The 19,090-nt window shown below is 37.8% G+C and overlaps 1 protein-coding gene across 1 annotated transcript in view; it reads left to right on the top strand.

Moving 5' to 3' along the window:
* The window catches only part of LOC104616174 (dedicator of cytokinesis protein 2-like), a gene marked incomplete at its 5' end in the record, with an annotated part of 46,363 nt that extends 39,271 nt beyond the window's left edge, over positions 1-7,092 (top strand). The window contains 5 exons of the mRNA XM_010284149.1: positions 870-997; positions 2,707-2,887; positions 4,305-4,425; positions 5,473-5,615; positions 7,018-7,092. Coding sequence (XP_010282451.1) covers positions 870-997; positions 2,707-2,887; positions 4,305-4,425; positions 5,473-5,615; positions 7,018-7,092 — 648 coding nt within the window. The remainder of the gene's footprint in view (positions 1-869; positions 998-2,706; positions 2,888-4,304; positions 4,426-5,472; positions 5,616-7,017) is intronic.
* Positions 7,093-19,090: the final 11,998 nt, after the last annotated feature.

The following is a 19,090-nucleotide window of genomic DNA, read 5'->3' as shown; positions in this document are numbered from 1 at the left end:
TGCTCAATGCAGAAAAAGAGAAGAGCTAACTGCACTCTACAATTTTAGAATCCAGAAGTCACCTCTTGAAAAAAGAAAACAGTTACAGAATTAGCCAAGAAATGTGATTCTTGTCCCCACTGTATCAACAAAAGTAGCAGGAAAACATTTGGAAATAAGTCAGGTTGTTTCACTTAACATTGTACCAGGCTGCAAAGCCTAAATAACCATCAGCATTAAGCTGAATATTTCCACCATGATAGCTAAATCTTCTTCAGGAAGATTTGGAGTGAAATCTCCTTTTTCTCCTTGCGCTGCAGAATATATCAACTTCAAGCTTTGCAGAGAGATATGGTGCAGCATATATGGCTTTGTGCAATATGGATACATGACCTGGAGAATCCTCCTGCTCTTCCTGTCTGGCTGTTAGGGAGATGCTAATTTTGTCCAACATTTGCAAACATACAATTCAAAAAGACTCTATTAACATAGGGGTGGCAAGAAACTGTTGTATTGAAGACAAAGAATGATTAGTCTTGCAGCAAGGGCTAACTAAATCTATTTACCTAAGGAAGTGCTTTAATGGTGTGCCCTAGGTCTCTTCAAAGTGAGATCAGCACACACTGTTTCTTTAACTTTTTTCAAACATAAAGTTAATTATGTTAATTCTAGTTTATTTAGCAACTCACTGTATCATTGAGTTTGAGAGGTCTTAGAGTAAAAGCGTATCCAGACAGAAGAAACAATCACAGTAATTAATGGTAGCAAATAACTTCTGTCATGGCAAATGTTAAAACATCTGTGCTGTCTTCAAGACCAAGTGAAAAGGGATGAAGTGAGGTTCACACAAAGTTGTCTGATAGAATGTGTTTCTCTTTTCCACTCTGTAGCCAGATTTTGATGACAAGAGAGTAGGACGGCCAAGGTCAATGCTGAGATCCTATCGCCAGTTATCAGTCATTTCACTGACTTCCATGAATTCAGACTGCAGTACTCCGAACAAAATTGCTTCAGAAAGGTTGGTTATGAATACAATACAAATTTTCTTTCAGTCCTGGTTTTTAACAAGTTTTATGGGATGAAACTAAAAGATTTAACAAAAAGGCATTCAAGGATAAAAGACCACCAGCAGTCTCTTCAGAGTACACCAAAATTATTTTTAACTCTAGCTATCATTTCCTCCAGGCTTAAATCTACAGTATTTCAACCTTAGTAGAAAAAATATGCTCAAGTCTCACTGAAAAAAGTGGCATTTCATTTTCAGGAAACAGGTATTTCATAATTTAAATGGCAATTCAAAAAAAATACAAAGATTTGGGGGTTTTACAAGTTTCTATTTATACAGCTTTTAACTTAATTAGCATCTTTTTGCTTGTAAAAATTGGAAGGGAAGGGGAAAGCTTTTACAAACTTAGAATTAGGAAGGTGGACTGTTTTAGTAAAGCCTGTAGTAATGTAAAATGCTTTGCCTAATACACTTTCTTAACTGCAGTGCTGGGAAACATAAATATTTTTAAGTTGAGAGAACAGTTATAGGTGTATCAATTAGCTTTTTCATGCACAAATTGTTTTGATTGCTTTATAAATTATCTTTTGGGCACATAGAACTTCTTCCCAAACAAGGCACATCTAAAATTGATCTTGCTAAGTAGTGGTTTATTGTGATTTTTTTTTTTTAAACACCTGATATCCCTTTTTGAGTAGTACACTTTTAAAAAGTGAAAAGTCCAAAAGTGCATAACCCCAACTTGTACTACTTCTTAAGATACCCCTCTGTTCTTACATGTTGACTGACAGTTCATTGTTTAACACTACTTAATTAAATTCTTTGAGTTGTCTAACAAAGATGTGTAGTATCACATGTTATGACATGCCCCAGGCTGCTCCTCCTCAACTTCCACTCAAGAAGGATGTTCCACACAAACATGATGTGTGTCCTGTCTGCAAGACTTGTGTCTCTAAAAAAGCAGGACATCTCCTATGGAACCAGACAACTGCACTTAAGCAGCTGAATCATGCACCTGCTTCTAATTCTCATTTGTTTTTAGGAAGCACGAGTAAACAAATTCACTGTACTGCTTGCTTTATCAACTTTTGTTGTAAAATATGTTCAGTCCCATGTTCAATAGGCTAGTTACATCAGCAGAGGAGGGAGTAAAGCCAGCACCAATTTAATGTTTGCTTCTTTTTTAAATGAAAATTAGCCCAATTTTTAAACTATAAAAATTAGAGAAAGAGAAGGAGGGAGGTTTTTTATTTTAATCACTGGGTATATGCATTGTTCTCCAATATGGTGAAATAAATAGGAGGATGCATTTAAAACATGAGAATAAATAGTAATACTCTGTTCCACTGTTTTCAACAACCAACATAGCATGTCTTGCTTTCAGCACCATGCATAAGCTTGTCATACGAGCTCTAACTCTGTTTAGTTCAGGAGTTCTTAAGCTACTGCACAAATCTTTAAAAAGGGATTTGCATGCGTTAATGTTTAACATTCTTTGCAACATTTTAAGATGATATCATACTTCCTGAACGCATCTTATTTGTATATACAGTTGCCAGCTGAAGCACATCATATACTTTTTACCAACAGTCTGCAAGGCAGCATAGAAAGTCGGAGTAAAGGATGACCTGCATTTATATTTCATGGGGAAATGACATCAGAATTCCAGTGGCTTTTAAGGTATCACTCAGCAACTTATACTTTTTTCTTTTCTCCTGCAGCTTTGATCTGGAAGTAGTGCTACCAAAGCCAATAAAAGCAGAATCAGAGGAGACTGCTCTGCAAATTAATCCTTACCCTGAAGTAAAGATGAGAAGGTCCAAAAAAAGAACAAAAAGAAGCAGTGTGGTGTTTGCTGATGAGAAGATGGCACCTGATATTTCTCTCTCTGACATGAAATGCGTATGTTACTGATTTAAAGTAGTATTTTATAATCCATAAAAAAGAGGACATTACTCCTTTGCTTAGGAAAAGAAAAATATTTCACGCAGAACTGTAGCTGTCGTAAAGGGAAATACGCAGGATGCAGACAATCTGCCCTGCCATGAATGAAACCTGAAAGATCCTGAGGAGGAAACAAATCAATGGAAACATCAGAACATCTCAACTTGCTTATGATGACAGATAATATAGCCTTGAAGCTGCAAATTCTGAAGCTTGGTTAGTTTAAAATGGAGTACCACACTAGGAGGGTTGAGTGAGCTTTCCTGTGGAGAAGCAATTGACTGTGCTGACATTTCGTGGCAGCTCTTTGCGGTCAGGGCTATTTCAAAAGTGATGAGCCCTGGCCGGTTTGTACCTTGTTATGGAGCAGGCAGCAGTTAGGAAACTGCAAGATTGCAAACAGTGTTCCTTAAATGGTGCCAGACTGAAGTTTGGAGGCACTGGCATCTCTCGCTCCATAAAGCATCTGAGTAGTTTTATTGCACTGCTAGATCGTTACTTACATAGTGCCGCCTTTTTTTTTTTTTTTTTTTGGGTAGTTGAATTCTCAGGAGACTTTTCTTCTTTTTGTATGAAAAGAAATAAGTAAAAAAAAAAATCCGAAAGATGTCCTTTTGATACACAAGCCCTATCTAAATTAAAACGTCAGGTAATAACAGATTGTTGAACAACATGGAGAGAGCGTAAGTCATTTGATCAGAAATTTTTGGAGGAATCATCAAAAGAAAAGTGAATTCAATAGAAAGCTAAGATTCTTTTGGGAAACAATGGAGGATTATGATTTTCTTACACTACATGTCCTCATACAAAATAGAGATATAAAACACAGTCATGCTCTGAAAGGCATTAATATACAAAAACAAGCAACACACATATGCCTAACTGTGGGAATCTCACTACATATTGAGTTACAGGATATTCTTTTGCTTCAGAAAAATAGTGACAAGCTTCGCAGCACCCAAGCTGGCTATGATAATGCAATAGGAAAAAATGTTTTCAAAACTTCATTTTACTTTGCAGATCACAGTCAGACCTGGCTGATGGTATTATTCCAAAGATACGGTAGGAATACCACCCTACAGTTTCAGATTAGAGAATCTCTTCTAGCTAGCTTTTTTAGAGTACGTTTTTTTTCTGTGTGGAATGGGAAGTAGTCATCTAACTAGAAATAACCTGCAAAATCATTACATGTTTTTAGCTAGTGTATAATATTTTGTGTTATTGCAAACAATACCTTAAAGAACTGGTGTTAGGCATGATAGTTTGTTTATTAATTACTTTCTTTTATGCTTTTCACAAACTACTATTTTGCTTAGATCTTTGTTGCTCATATCTCAATTCATTATAAATGGCAGTATTTCATTTTATTAAATAGCTGTCAAGGAAATACGAGTTCATGAGTGACACCAACCTCTCAGAACACGTAGTGGCACCTCAGAAAACATCTATCCTCAAGCAGATGAGTTCTGTCAGTCGTTCTATGCCAACTATCCCAGGTAAGCTGCTTACAGTAAGGTAAGAGTTCTGCACTTCTTTACTGCTATGTTAAGAAAAAATAGCAATAAAAGGGTTTGCTCCAAGCAGAGCAAGTAGCTCTCTCTGTGTGGTTCCATGCCTCTGAGACAAAGATGATACTTTAAGTGTGTGTTGTGCATGTGAGGCTGGCCCGCTACTACTGCTTGATAACACTGTGCTGCCTAGTGCTAACATGCAAACCCTAGAAGTGTTACTTCTGGAGCTCCACATTTGGGTTCCTTGTACAGCATGGGCATTCCCCCTGCCTTGAAAGAGGCAAGGTTTATTCATCTTTCTTGCGCTGTAGGGTGTCCCTCACAGAACCAAGGGCTTCTGCAGTCTGCCCTCACAGCCGAGGGCGGCATTTGAAACGGGAAGCAATGTGCTGTACTTCACTTTGGCAGATGAGTATCCCCAAAGGTTGCCCCATAGCAGGGTTTCACTTCTGCTTTTGACATGAGAGAGAATCTCATAAGCCTCCCTCACAGCAAGAGGGAGGGGAAACAAGCTAATATAACTGCCCGGTGGAAAGACTGACAGTTGCATGATAGAGCAGGGGAAAGTGTACCTGAAGGTGGAACTCATTTCTAGCCCAGGGTGCACAGAGAAAATCTGCCCTATTTCAATGTCTCTCACCCCCTACTTCTTCCCTAGCACATCCTATTTCCTAGCCTGCACTCCATCTATCCCTCTCATTGTCCCTACCTTCCCAGATGCCTGTAACAGACATTTAGCACAACACAACAGACCGTCATGGCCCACTTCTTTTTCATGTACTTATCTATTTTTTCTTCTTTGACCAGATTGGTTCATTTTTTTCACTGTTCAGCTTCAATGTGATCAAGTTTAGTGCTTCTCCATTAACAAATGGAAATTTTAACTTATTTTTGTGTTCTAAAGATATACTTAGATGACAAATACATAATTTCTTTCTAGCAATTGCAGTAGTTCATTATTTTGAATTCTGCTTTGTCTTTGACTCTCCTTTTTTGGTTTATTTTGTGCAACCAATATGTTTCTATTCTAAGGATTAACTCTGTCCGTCAGCCCTGTGACACCTGATGAAACAATTGCATCACATAGGTTGAGTCAACCAGTGTTTCCTTCCACCTCAGATGGTGACAAGAAAACCTTCAAAAAAAAGAAAGTGAACCAGTTATTTAAAACAATGGTAAGTTCTGTGTGTTTATGGGGAAGAAAAGAAAGCGTTACCTCTTCAAAAATTCTATGCTCTGAATCTTACAGAATTTTAAAATACTACATCAGTCTTTTCTTTTTTTTTTTTTTCTTTTTCCTTTTTCCTTACTTCTGTCGTCAGAGCGAGCAGTGGAAGCTCTATGGGGAAGCAAAAATTTGCCTCTGGCTGTGCTTCCAGATATACAGATGTACATCTTTGTGTTAAAAAGGCTCAGATGTGCAGTTCTGCATCTGTACCACAAGAGGTCTCATCTGACCTACTCATTTTCTCTGATTTGGCTTTATATAACATTTATTAGCAAAAGAGGAAAGCAATTACTATTGCTATAGTCGAGCTATTTGTTCAACTTAATTACATGGAGCAGTTAGCACTAGCATCAGACTAAGGTAAGCATAGCATATGCGGCAAAACATGCACAGTGTGAGCCCATTTCTGATTTCAGAGATGCTTATTTGAAAGTAGAAATTGGCTTACAGTAGAACCATTAATGTTCCTTAAAACAGTTTGCCTTCCTTTGAAGTAGTAAACCTTTTATTGATTTCTGTGGGAATTTCACAAAATTAAAAGTATTGCATTTAACATAGTGTTTGAAAGCAAAAAATGTATATTCAGTGTAGATACTAAGATTCAAAAGTTTTAAAGGTTTCATATTTTTTTCAAGTAGTGGGAGAGTGACATTTAATGCAGATGCTGGTAGTTAGTGATATGCATAGTGCATAAGCATTCTCTGACACTTGTAATATTTTACGTGTCAACTCTGTGCTGATCCTTCAAAGCAAAGGTTGATTTTTTTTTTTTTTTTTTTTAATTTTTCTGGTGAATAGGTTTCATTTTCTTTCATCCATTCATTTCTGCATTCTTTTAAAAATATTTATAGTGCCTTAGTGCCTTCAGGGAGCATAGAGCAACATTTAGGAAAATCTGCATTTAAGTGTGTTTATAATTTTTCTGGTAGGAACAAGAATAACCTATTAATTTGAAGTCTGTAGGGTTTCACTTATGTTCAATTTATCACATGTTCATTTAAGACCCAGGAGTACCAGCTTTTCAGCATGCTCTCATCCACTCACATTTAAACCTAAGTAGCATATAAAATAAGGAGGACAAAATGTCTATTTTACAAATCTGAAAAAGAACTGAATAAAGCTAAAATCCATTTGGATAGGGCTTCACAGCATGACTGGAATCATGTGGACAGGTTTAAATACAGGCTTATGGTTTTGCAGGATAGATAAAATATCCAGGTTTCGGTCAGTGTCTTTTTTTTTCTCTAGCTGCAGCTTAAGGACACAAGCTAGTTATTAGAATATATATAACTAAATCCAATACAGTAATCATTTTAACATATGGCACTCTGTTCCTTTGGTTTTTGCAGCGCATTTCCAAAGTTCTAGAAGATGGAAAGCAGTCTGTGGAGCACCATTTCAGAACTTCATCTACGGATCTGTAATTCATTCAGTTACAAGACCACTTCTCAACTAAAAATAATTATATATACATATGTATCCTATTTGGACCACTGTCTACTCTAAAGAAAGGCATTGATAATAGATGGCTAATAGAGAATATGAACAACAATATTCATGGGCTCTGATAAGTTGCTTTTGATACAGATACAGGAATAACATTTGAAGAAATTATTACAGGATGTGCCCACTGGGATTTGGAACAAAAGCTTAGCGAGCCTCTGGTTATACAGGTCAAAGGACATTGTGTGTTCCCTGGTGACAAAACTTGTTCCTGGGAAGAAGGTGTATTAAAAGGCCATCTGCAATGCTTACTATATCATGTAAGTCAGATCCTGTTCTTTTCAAAGAGCATGGAAGTTACTGTTTTGTGTAGCTTGTGTAGACACACTCCAGCTATCTGTAAACTATTGCTGGCAGTGTAGTCAAGGCAACAGATGGCTCAGCACGTAGCCACTGACAATTTACTCTGTGGCTGTAGTTGGGTTTACAGTCCTGAGGTCCCTCTGCTGCTCCCACCACTCTGCTCTGTATCCTTGATCTTTCTCAGGGTGGTGTCCATGACTGTGACAACCATATGCCTGAGTTATTTTCAGAACAGTGGCTATTATGTTGAAAACATGTGCAACAGTTTATTTACACATGTACAAATTGGTATTACGTCCAGCAGTATGATAAACAAAAGCTGCATTTTTTGCTGTTCATCAATAAAATGTTAAAAATTTATTTGCATTGAACCTTTCTCCCTGAAATCTCTAGATACCATCATATCCATATCCATACCACATATAAGGTAATCGTTTCTTACTGACAGCAAATGGAATTCTACAAGCCCAAGTCTTCTGCTTTCCAAATTGATTTTCTGTGTCTCTCCGGCTCCTGAGGTGGAGCTGGAAGATAACGCCTTATTGGCATGACTCTAGACAGCACTGCAGGTCAGCATCTCAGGGCTTTTTTTTATAACTTGTCAGTTCTTTCTAAAGGTAAGTATATTCTCCAAATATAAAGGTTTCTAAAAGGCTATATCCTTCATTCATCCCTTTATGTTTCAGATACCTACATAGGTTTATATTCATTAAATAAAATATGACCATGTATAGTGTTGTGGATGGGAGAGATTGGCCTTGTTGCCATTTATATGCTTATGGGAAAGACAAAGAGGTTAAAATTATTCCTTGCTGAGTGATTGAGTCAATGGACAGACATCTTCAGTTTGTTCTAAGCTTAACTATTTCTAGAGACATTTTTACATTCAGCATGAATAGTTTATTTAATGAATTTAGACTTTCTTTTCAAGTTGTCCGTGTAAAGCTGTTTTCTACAGAAATAATTAGCAATTGTTTTCTGTGAGAAGTTTGAAATATTTACCATTGGAACCAATTCTGAGCCAAGAAATACTTTTCACTAGAATAACCACAGACAGCAGAACAAAATAGGTCCAGTTTTAATACTAAGTACAGTATGTGTTGGCATGGATACTGATAGACTTCTTGTTTCATTTGCTTTTCACAGCGACTTGATACTCCTTCTGAGGAAGCACAGAGGGAGGACAAGGCTTTTCTAGGGAAAAAACCCTCAGTTTAATAGAGTGGGTTATCTGTGAGTGGGAGAAAGTGAAAGGTTGAGGGGTGCATATTTTACATCTTGCTACCCTGAGGGAAGAAGAGGGAGGTACCCAGGTTGTCCTTCAACATTATTTGCAGATATATTGAAGAAATACTGATCTCAAAAAATGAAAAGTACTTTAAAAGAGAAGGGTTGGTTCTAGTGGGAATGAGTAAGAAAAGGATGATTTAGCAACTGTTAATTCTTTGTAAAGATACCTGTTAAAGATTCTTTTGCTTACTGTATCTTGCAGCTTTGTTTTCATGCGAGAGTGGAATAAAAGAGTTTTAGTTCAAGCTGTTGTTATAAATTATAATTGAAGTGCTGTGATTCAAAATTAAAAAGTACACAGAACAGAAGGGAAAGAAGAACGCAGAAACAAATACCAGGAAGGCAGGAGTACAGTGTCCAAAGGAAGTTTGGTGTTGAGTGTTTAGCTAATGGTTCAAGATTCATACTTCTGTTTTTCTCACGTTTTAGTATAATTTTTCATGAAGAGTTTAGATTTACACTTAATTTACCAAATATCAGCAAAAATCTTCTCAGTTGTCCTACATCACAGATTGTGCTCTTCTTGCCAGCTCAGTTTTGGATCTGTTTCAAGCCTGAAATCGAGCAGAAAAGCAAAATTAGCTAAGAAAAAATAACTGTCAAGAACAGGGCATACATGGAACTGGAATTTTAAGGATGTTTGGACAGCAAGCCTCAGCCATTCGCAAGTTTCCAAAAACTGTGGATACTGACATTCAGTCCGAATAAACAACATCACATCAATGACAAGCGATGCCCTGCGATAATAAACTGCAAGTATGGCAATCTGGCAATGTCTGCTTAAAAATGTAAATCAGCACTAATTATTGTCATTTCTGTCACAAGCTAAACAGGCTTTTAGTGAAGATCTACTCAGGCGGCACAGAACCTATGTATTTGACATTCTTTAATGTGAAGCACAGAGGGCAGAAACTTACTCCAGGATAGGGTCAGGCTTTTGCTGCTGTCCCAAGGAGTTAATGAAGCAGGGGTAGCTTCACCTGAAATCTATATAGCCCCATCACCTCTCACCAGGCAAGGTCAGAGAAGCATTTTGGCACACGACAGTGTTTTCATGTGGTTTCTGTATCAGAGTTTATTTCAGTTTCTCTCAGTTGTTTCAAATAGTCTGGACAGTAACAGTCTGGCTGTCTGGATGCGTGGGACTAAGATAATGATTGGGTAGTGTGAGTCTGTAATAAACAATTTGTTTAGGGTGGGGTAGAAAAGACTGCATGTGCAGCTAAGATTTTATGTGCTGACTTGATGTGCTTTATGAAAGCTGTTACACTGCAAAAATGTAAGATGCATTTAAGCGGCCTGCCGTGTATGTTCAGTTAGCTAGATGTCTGAATTTTAGACACAGACACCTGTGCTTTATCTCTCACAGAGTGCAACATTATGTTAGTAGTAAAAGTCCAGCTCCAGAAGAGCTGCTCTGTCAGTGCTGCATATGGTCTGGTCATAGGCGGCAATGTTAGCATTCTGACACATCAAGTTATTCGGGAGTGTTCTTCAACTAACTTGGGTATCTGACCTGCCCTTGTTTGTGCCGTGTAGTGATACTGTCTAAGTCCTCATTACGAAATTATGACTTAATTACTTGGCGGGGGCGGGGGGGGGGATGGAATTTAATGCTGTCAACATTTTGATAAAAATTAGCTGGGGTAAGCTATAGGAAGGTGTTCAGAGTATAAGTCAATAAGGATCAAGTTTCTGAGCAGGAAGAGGAGTTTTATTAAAGATTTTCCAGACCTTAGGAGTGCATTGTGGTTTTGAACTAAGAATTAATGTGTGATAGACGTGTGTATTTGTTGCAGGTACTCCTTGACATTGAACTTTTAATCTGTATTTTATCTGTAATTTTTTTATTAGACAATGGAAATTTTGAGCGAGGAGAATCACAGAAGGGTTTGAGTTGGAAGAGACCTTAAAGATCATCTAGTTCCAACTCCCAGTGGGCGTAATGAGTGCCATATTGATTATTCTGTATGGAGTCCACAGGCACATTAGGCATCAGGGGATCTCTGTTTTAATTTTCCTTGTTGATATTGTGTGGTCTGGCTTTTGGATTTTTCTAGTTCTCAGACTTGTTTCATCAAGTCCCTGACCTTTCTTTAAAGACTCATTGAGGCAGGATTCTCACTTTGTCTTGGGACACCACAGTCTTGTATGGGAGAGAAAGAGGATTGGATTTCTTAATAATTTCAGAAGTGCAGAATTTTAAATTAACAATTTTCTCCTTTTCAAGCCTGTTCATAGTTGATAGAAGACCACAGCAAACAAGTTAAACTAACTCAGATCAATATGTTAAACTAAAGGCAGTACAACACTGTGTAAGTATAATTTTCCTGGATGTGTTACATCACATGAATGGTAGCCTTAGTAGCATAGAAGACTGGGTGTCTGGAATGTGTCCAATTTGGTCATGTTTAAATTGAAGGAGCCTTGTGTCATCCTGGTCTCTGAAGAACAGAACTCATATTTTTGACATGGTGGACTATTCTGCTTTCCGTATGAGATCTGAGATGCAGAGGCGGTTTGCTCCCACAATTACTGACACAAGGAAGCTGTAATGGAATGGCAGTGGAAAATTTTCTTCAATCCGGAGGACATCAAGTAGGCAGAGTGGTGATGAGGAGTTTTTACCACCAGCTATTATATTCTACTCGGTGTTTTCAGGCAGCAGCCATTTTACTATAAAAACTGGCTGAAGAGCAATTCTTAACCTCAACTGGCAAAAAGCAATAAACCTGTGCCAAGCGCTTGTTCACAGCTCTTAGAAAAGCAGCAAATGTGTAGAAAGGTTAATGCTTTTGTGTCATGCTAGTAAAGTTACTGAAATTTCAGTGACAGAATGGATTCAGATTGAGTTTAACCTATTTGATAGTCACAGCTTCTGTTGTTTGGCTGTTCTGCTGCTTGCATCATTGCTAGTGGCAACGATAGAGCAGACACAAGGAACCCTGCAAGAAAAAAAGTTGGAATGATGATGGGAAACAGCTGATGAAGTGAAATGGACTTAGAAGATTTCACTTGATCAGTTTGAATGTGAAATCTCTTAGCAATTCAACAACTGATGGCTAGTAAATCACACAGTACAATCTATACCCAGAGTCATAATTAGATTTTACACTGATTGCACTGTGAGTGTAAATTTCTGCTTTGGACTACAATAAATCCATAAGTATTTTATTGTACTCGGAACTATACAGCTGCTGAATCAAAGCTGCTCACTAATGACAGAATATTGCAGCAGCGCTCTCATGTCTAGATGGATTTTTATTTCAGCCCAAGTAGGAGCATGGAAGCATCTTTGAAATAATCATACACCTTAAATCACTAAAAGCTAGTCAAGCTCCCAGGTAGGTCTGTTCCACCCTGATTATGGGATGAGGGCACTTTTAAACATGAAAAAGCTGTTAAGCATGTTTTTAAAAAGCAAGGTAGGACAAGAAGGTGATGGTTTTGTTTGTTATTAAATCTGGTCTCTGTGTAAGTCAGCTGAGGTCCAGGAGTTGTGTTTAAAGCTATCTAATCACATAATGCTCTGTGCTAGCTTGCTCTTCCATTTTAAAGGATTTTAGCTTCACTATCATGAGAAGACCGAAAGACCCTTTTTTGTTCCAGCTTCAGTGCAGTGCTATTTAACAGATGAAACATTTACCCCAGAGACTGGTTCCATATATGCTGACGTCAGTAAGAATCCTCTAGACCTAGGTCATTCTGTTTAAAACAATAGCACAGGTCAGTTTTCCAGAATGTAGGAAAATAAAAGGAATAATTTAGCCAAACACAGGATCCTTTTCATGTAGAAATCAGGAGAATTCAGCCAATTTAAAAAAAAATGCTTTTTGTGTTTTCCCTTTTTAAAAAATAATTTCTGAGGAGGGAGAGAAAATTAACAATTTAAGGATCCTTTCCCTCATTAATTTTTGGAGGTGGCTATGTCCATCTTGTTACATAAATCTTTTTTTTTTATTTTCCCTAGGAATATGGAAGCCTCCATGAAAAAGGCTTGCAGTCATCTGTCCTGGATGCCCTGGAGTAGTCACTACTCTTACAGTATTTACTTATATTTCCCTCCCTGAATTCCTGAATTCCTACTTGCTCTTGGGCATTCAAGGTCCTTCTCAGAGGGAACACTGAGCAACATTCCAGGGGCTGCCCTCAGTTGTAAGGACTTCAGCATTGGCAGTATTTACTGCCATGGGGTGAGGAGAGTAGTTGTTCTTTATTGACTCAGTCTGTAATTTTCTATTCTGATTTGCTATCATGATGCAGTGTGTGCTAAAGATTAACACCATAAACAATTAATTGCTCTGCAAACAAACCTCAGGTAGGCCTTGGCTTTCATAAACTTTAAAATGTTACATAAATTTAATCATGGTTTTCAAGTGAGGACAGTTTGATCTGATTGGATTTTGGATAGAATTATCCCTTTTCAATGTAGTTTTTTGTCTTCCAGGGTAACAGAAAGCTCTGCTGTGCCATGAGGATTAGACAGCCACTGTGTCTGTGCTGTAACAAAGATAGTTTCCGTGTTAATGATTTTTTCATGAGTAGTAGTGTGTGCTGCAGCTCCACATGTCCCATTCTGCATGTGAGTATTCAGCCTGCATTTACTAACAGGTTACTGTGAGAGGTATGAATGATCTCTCATTCACAGTTAGCAGTTTGTAGACCTTCCCGTTAACTTGAATTAGTTCAGCTGATGGTAGGTGGCTGTTGATGGTGTTACGATGGATTTTAGTGGTGATTGATTCAAAAGGCACAGGAAAGGTGGTGAGGATCAGAAAACGGTCATTTAAGGTATTTATGCCCTGAGTTGGCAGGCTGGCAGACAAAAAAAGAGACTTACCTAGGTGAAGTAGTAGGAATTTTGCACAGTTGTTGTAACTAGAAGACATCTTAAAAACCATCTACGTTTGACAGGTATTTTGAGGGAAGGTCTTCCCCAGAAAGTTTGCTCGCATGTTTTTGTACATAAGAAAACAGCCCTAGGTAGAGTTGCTTTAGATGCAGCTCTTTTAACCAGGAATATTGTATTCTGTCATACATTAAAGCATGTTATGGTTGGACTGTACAAATACTGAGGAATGTGAAGTCTTTATTACATGACTTCAGTTGCTTTGACACACTTAGCAATACTTCAGTAGTGCTTTGAAACAGTAATACTTCAGTAGTGCCTTACACTCAATAGTACTAACGCACAATGCCTGAATTTGTAGACTCTTTCTCCATGACTGCTTTTAGACTTATTTCACAAGACAAGAAAACAGTACTATTGGAGATTAATACTGGAAAACAAAAGAGCAAAGGAAACAAACCTGAAAGAAAGCCGTAAGTGTCTAAAGTTACCAGAATTTCTGCACAGAACTTCAAGGCAAATGAGGATTCTAATATGAAAAAGTTAAAAATGTTTACATATACCATTGCTTATTTTTACAGATTCCAGACTTACAAATCTAGATCTATGTAATACTGCGAAGCGGAGAGTGAACACACCAGTATAAAAACTTGCTACTGACTTAAGATGTCTCTAGGGCAGATCCGGACTAATTCGATACATTTTCAAAAATTGTCACTAGAGGGGGATAAGTAGTTGCTATACTTTCTGTATATAATAGAACTCAAACTACTGACCTGTCTGCCCAGATACCGGGCAAACCAAAGTGGAGCAACTGGAAGTGCAAGGATTATAGCACTGTAAATCATCCTATTCACAACTTAGATGATCTTGGTTTACCGCAGTTAAACCCTGGTTACATTAAAACAACCTTAAGTTTATCTATCACTGGGTGTGTCCATAGAGTAGTTCAACTGCACTTGTACCAATTCAGTTACCAGTTTTAGTTGCTAATTAATTTTCTCCAAGTGTTTGTGTTGTGCAAGTACCAAAGGGTATAGAACACTGTGAACAAAATATATTAAAAAAAAAAAAAGGAAGTTGTTTTCTCAAAAATCCTTGTTTCTAAAATTTCTTTTCAGTTAGATCTCCATTTAAATTGTGGAGTGGGAGGAGCTGATTTTTCCATACAAGCAAATACCTTGATGCTGAAATCTGACTGAAACAGAAGTATTAGCATGTTACTATTTTTCCTTTGTCTAAATCCTCTTGTGAATCTCAGTGAAATGCACAAGAATTTAAACTTGGAAGGGTTTTGGAAAGGTGTACCTATTAATCTCCTTGGTAAACAGAATTGATGTTCATACACCACCTCATTTGATTTTAGCACCATTTATTTCTAACAAACATTTAGTGGCAGGCATAGAAGAATAACCAGATAATCTGAAACAGGCAAGTGCTTCAGCTGTTGGAAGCTGGTAGCAGCAGTGAGGTTGTCAAAGTATGATTGATTGAAATATCTATAGTTGTACTACTTTCCCATAATTGAGAGACACCTCAGATTCTAACATGAGAGGAATTTGTTGCAGAATCTCTCCGTGTCTGGTTTAGACTTAGGTATCCCTCCATTGCAGGGCTGAGCATGTCTGTGTATCTAAATGCAGCAGATCCCATGAGAGCCATAGGCAGCCAAATGGAAGATACAGATCTCTTGCCTGCCTATGGCCTGTCACGACTAATACATGAATGGGAGGACACCTAATCCCCTCTACCATATTCTATGTTGGCAAGATGGTGGAAGGCCTTTGTTGAAGCAGGAGTTATGACTACCTTTATTATCATAGTTGTCATGGTCAGAAAGCAGCTACTAGCCCTTAGAAGGTTTTACGGTCTTCTAAAACACCAGTTATAAAGTTGCTTTAAAAATCTACAGTGGTTTTGTTCTGAAAGCCTTAAAAAGTCTAGGGGCATTCTAGCATTGCAGTATGTATGGCACAGATCCAAATGATAGTGCCTTTTCCATTAATTTAATGTTCAACCTGCATTTCTAGAAATCAAGCTCAGTTCCCTTGTTTTGCAATACTGTATTTTACATTTCCTATGCTTTTGTAACGACCTTGAGATGACATTGTTTTGCCTGCAACACCTTGTTTCTTCTGATGATGTGGTTTATTCTGTGCATACACTGGGCAGATGATTACTGGAATGAGACATGAAGACTTCTAGAAGTAATCTACTAGGCAACCAAGAATGTAGGTAGTTTGTCATTATGTGAAAATGTAGTATCAATGGATACTGAACTGTTTCTGAATTCAGTGTGTGAATTGCTTGAAACAAGGTGGGTTCCTTGGTATACTGAGCTGTAGATGAACACTTTCCTTTCAAAAACAGTTTTTCCCTCTTCTTTGTGACCATATGACTAGCTTGTGTGAACTTTTCTTCAGCAAGGTGTTAAACTGTGATAATACACCATGATTGGGGTTATACACGATGTTAACAGTACAGCCTAAAGCTTCATATTAATTGAAAGTACATGATCTGGATCAAGTGTAAACAATCGAGTTAATTTCTTACTAATTAGCTAAAATACATGATACAGAGTGCTTTATATTGGCTATGTGAGGGACAAATGACATGCAGTATGCCATAAGGTTTGCCAGGATGAAATTACTATTATAAAATTTTGAACCTGTTTGTGTCATTAGAGTCGGTCTGCAGTATGTTGTAGTGTGCATCATGCTGGCATGGTGCTTTTGATGCAAGTTCTCTGAAACTGTTACACTGTGAAACAGCACAATGACCTAAGGGTGCTTGTGGGACTAGCAGGTATCATGCTTTACCTTGCTTTATTGTTTCGAAAGATCCAGTTAAGGTAGTTAGGAGTATCTCAGCCAAAACATTACAAAAGTATACAGACAGCTCCCCACATTATTCTCTACCTTTTGATCGCTGTGCTTTTGCTTCCTACTGTGTGCTGGTGTGTATGCACTTCTTCCAAGTCACTACATTTCAAAAATACTGAATATATAGGTTACTTGGGAGTCTAAGTGAAAATGCCGAGGAATCCCAGTTTTAATGAAAGTAGTCTGAACTTCTCACAACCTGAGATTTCAGACAATTACGGTTTCCCTTGTAAAAGCACAATAAATGTGAAAAAATATTACTGTTGGCTGGAATAGAGAGGTACATAGGAGCTGACCTAAAAAAACTGTGGAGAATGATGGTTATGCAGTGGCTCAGCCTCAACCTGGCAGATTTTGGAGCTTTGCTTAAGAAATCGAGAACAGCAAATTTCATATAATACAAGAGTTGACAGCAGTCTTTGGTTTGACAACAGTCAGCAGTTGATCACTCTTCCAGCTGGCAGAGGCGTGCACTGAGGGCTGTACAGTACTGTACCGTAATAAAAAGAAATGTTAAAAGCATGATACATCTTGCATACAAAGACCTCACCAAACCCAATGCATTATGATCTTTCGAAGTAATGATTACTAAACTATGACACCAGGATCAGCCTCCATTTTATTTCTAGAGTTTTTCATCCCTAACCGTGATCTGTTAGCATGGCTTGGTCAGCGTATCACCTTTTTCCAGCCTTTCTATATGGAAGCCTCACTATTTTTCCTTCTTTTTCCACTTCTGAGATTGCTACCTTCTCCTTCCAGCTGTGCCAAGAACAGGAGTCTCAGTGGTGAGGACCCCAGGGCAGTATTCCTGGCTAGACTCAATTAACTCCAGTTCTGACCAGCCCTGCTCAGCAATCGCAGCTTGAGCGAAGTTTATTCTTGCTGCCTTTTGCCTGCATATGAGCATCTGCACCTGAAGTGCTATATAAGAACATGTATTGCAGTGCTTCTCAAGCAGTAAGGTGTGCCCATAGTACTAACAAAGTACCAGTTTTACTGGCATTGTTTATACTCCAATCTGAGTAAATCAGGCACAGTCAGCTGGAAGAAAAATGTTGCTGATTGGATCATGTCTATGCTAGAAGCTGTGCCAGCACACACATGCCCGGGAGGGATCAGACCTTTGCGTTCTCTTTCAGAGCTCTGTAGGCAGAAGCCTGCAGTTGTCTTTGTACTTCGTTGCTCTAAAAGCAGTACTTGCCATTCTTCTCAGCAGTCCTCACTTCAGTTAGTTCTGTGTGATACTTTGCTCAGGTGTCGCATCAAGGGAGGTCTGGTAGTAATGTGCGTTCTCAGGCAGCTGCAGAGCACAACTAGGGATTGACCTTGCTAAATTGCACTGCACCAAAACTTCACAAAGATTAATTAGCAGAGGAAGTTTTACAACCTTCATCAGTCTCTGGTTGCAGAAGTTTGGGGTTTTTTTTTCCTTTTTAAAGCCTGGCATATTTTTAAAGTATGTATTTACTCAGCACCCACTTCAGTGTATTCTAATTGTAACTATGCATGCAGTGTACCTTGGGGAATAGTATTTAAATGCCACTCATCAAAGTCCATGATGAATTTTTACTTCTTGGAGTAAATGAACCCTGAGCAGTAATAAATTTGGAAGTTCTTCTTGTTTCCAAGGTTTGGGGTTTTTTTGTAAAACTGTAGTATGTTGAAAGGATCAAAAATTTATAATGTTTTCACACTATTTTCTCGGTCTTAGTTCACTGTAAAAGTAACTCCTGTTCTTACTCATTTGAGCATTTCTTAAATGTTTTGTTCCATTGACTCTTCTGTAAATAATGAGGGTTTTTACTAGCAATGTTTGTAACATTAATATTTACAGGACTACAGATATAGTTTTAAAATATATCTATATGTTAGTAAGGTAATTAGGAAGCTGTAGGCAATGGTGCTTAAACAGCTTTTTGCGTATTTGTAACTCCAATTCTTAAGGATAAAAACATTATTTCAGATAGGTTTCATGAGGAGGGAGGTACTGGCATTATTATTACGTGAAAAATGAATCATCATGTGTTTTTTCTGTCCAAGTCACCTTTTGCACAGCGGTTGTCACTTAGAAAATAAGCCATCCTCACTGTGTTCCACTTAACTTTTGTCTTTTTAATGTGTATCTCTGCATAGGCTAGTTAGCACTTACAAACTCGGAAGTCTCAGTCATTCAAATTAAAATAGCAACTTGTTTGTCCATACCTGTAGTACGAATGATTTTATGTGCAGTGAAAGCATGTATTTTTTAAATAACAGCTGTAGAGACACATTTCTGAGCTAGTAAATTCACTAGCTTTGTTACTCTGTACTCAATATTTCAGTTGTATTTCCAGTGAATTTTTTTCCATACCTTTCAAAGCAACAACAATATGAACATGACATTGGTGAATCACTAATGCTTAGGGAGGGGGGAAATCCTGGTGGTGCTGCAGCACAAAAGGTTAAGTGAATTGATGAATGTGTGACAAAGCAAAAAAAAAAAGTCTCTGGTACAGCCAGGAATTCAAATCTACAGGTCAAAACTTGTGTTTCTGCACAAATTATATGACTAGAGCCATCTTAAAGGCCTTGTCATAGCAGGTCTGTCTTTAA

This window comes from Phaethon lepturus, unplaced genomic scaffold (genome assembly GCF_000687285.1).
Source record: "Phaethon lepturus isolate BGI_N335 unplaced genomic scaffold, ASM68728v1 scaffold21613, whole genome shotgun sequence".
Lineage (NCBI taxonomy): Eukaryota > Metazoa > Chordata > Aves > Phaethontiformes > Phaethontidae > Phaethon > Phaethon lepturus.
Note: the sequence above shows the minus strand (reverse complement) of the source record. Positions and strands in the feature narration are given on the sequence as shown.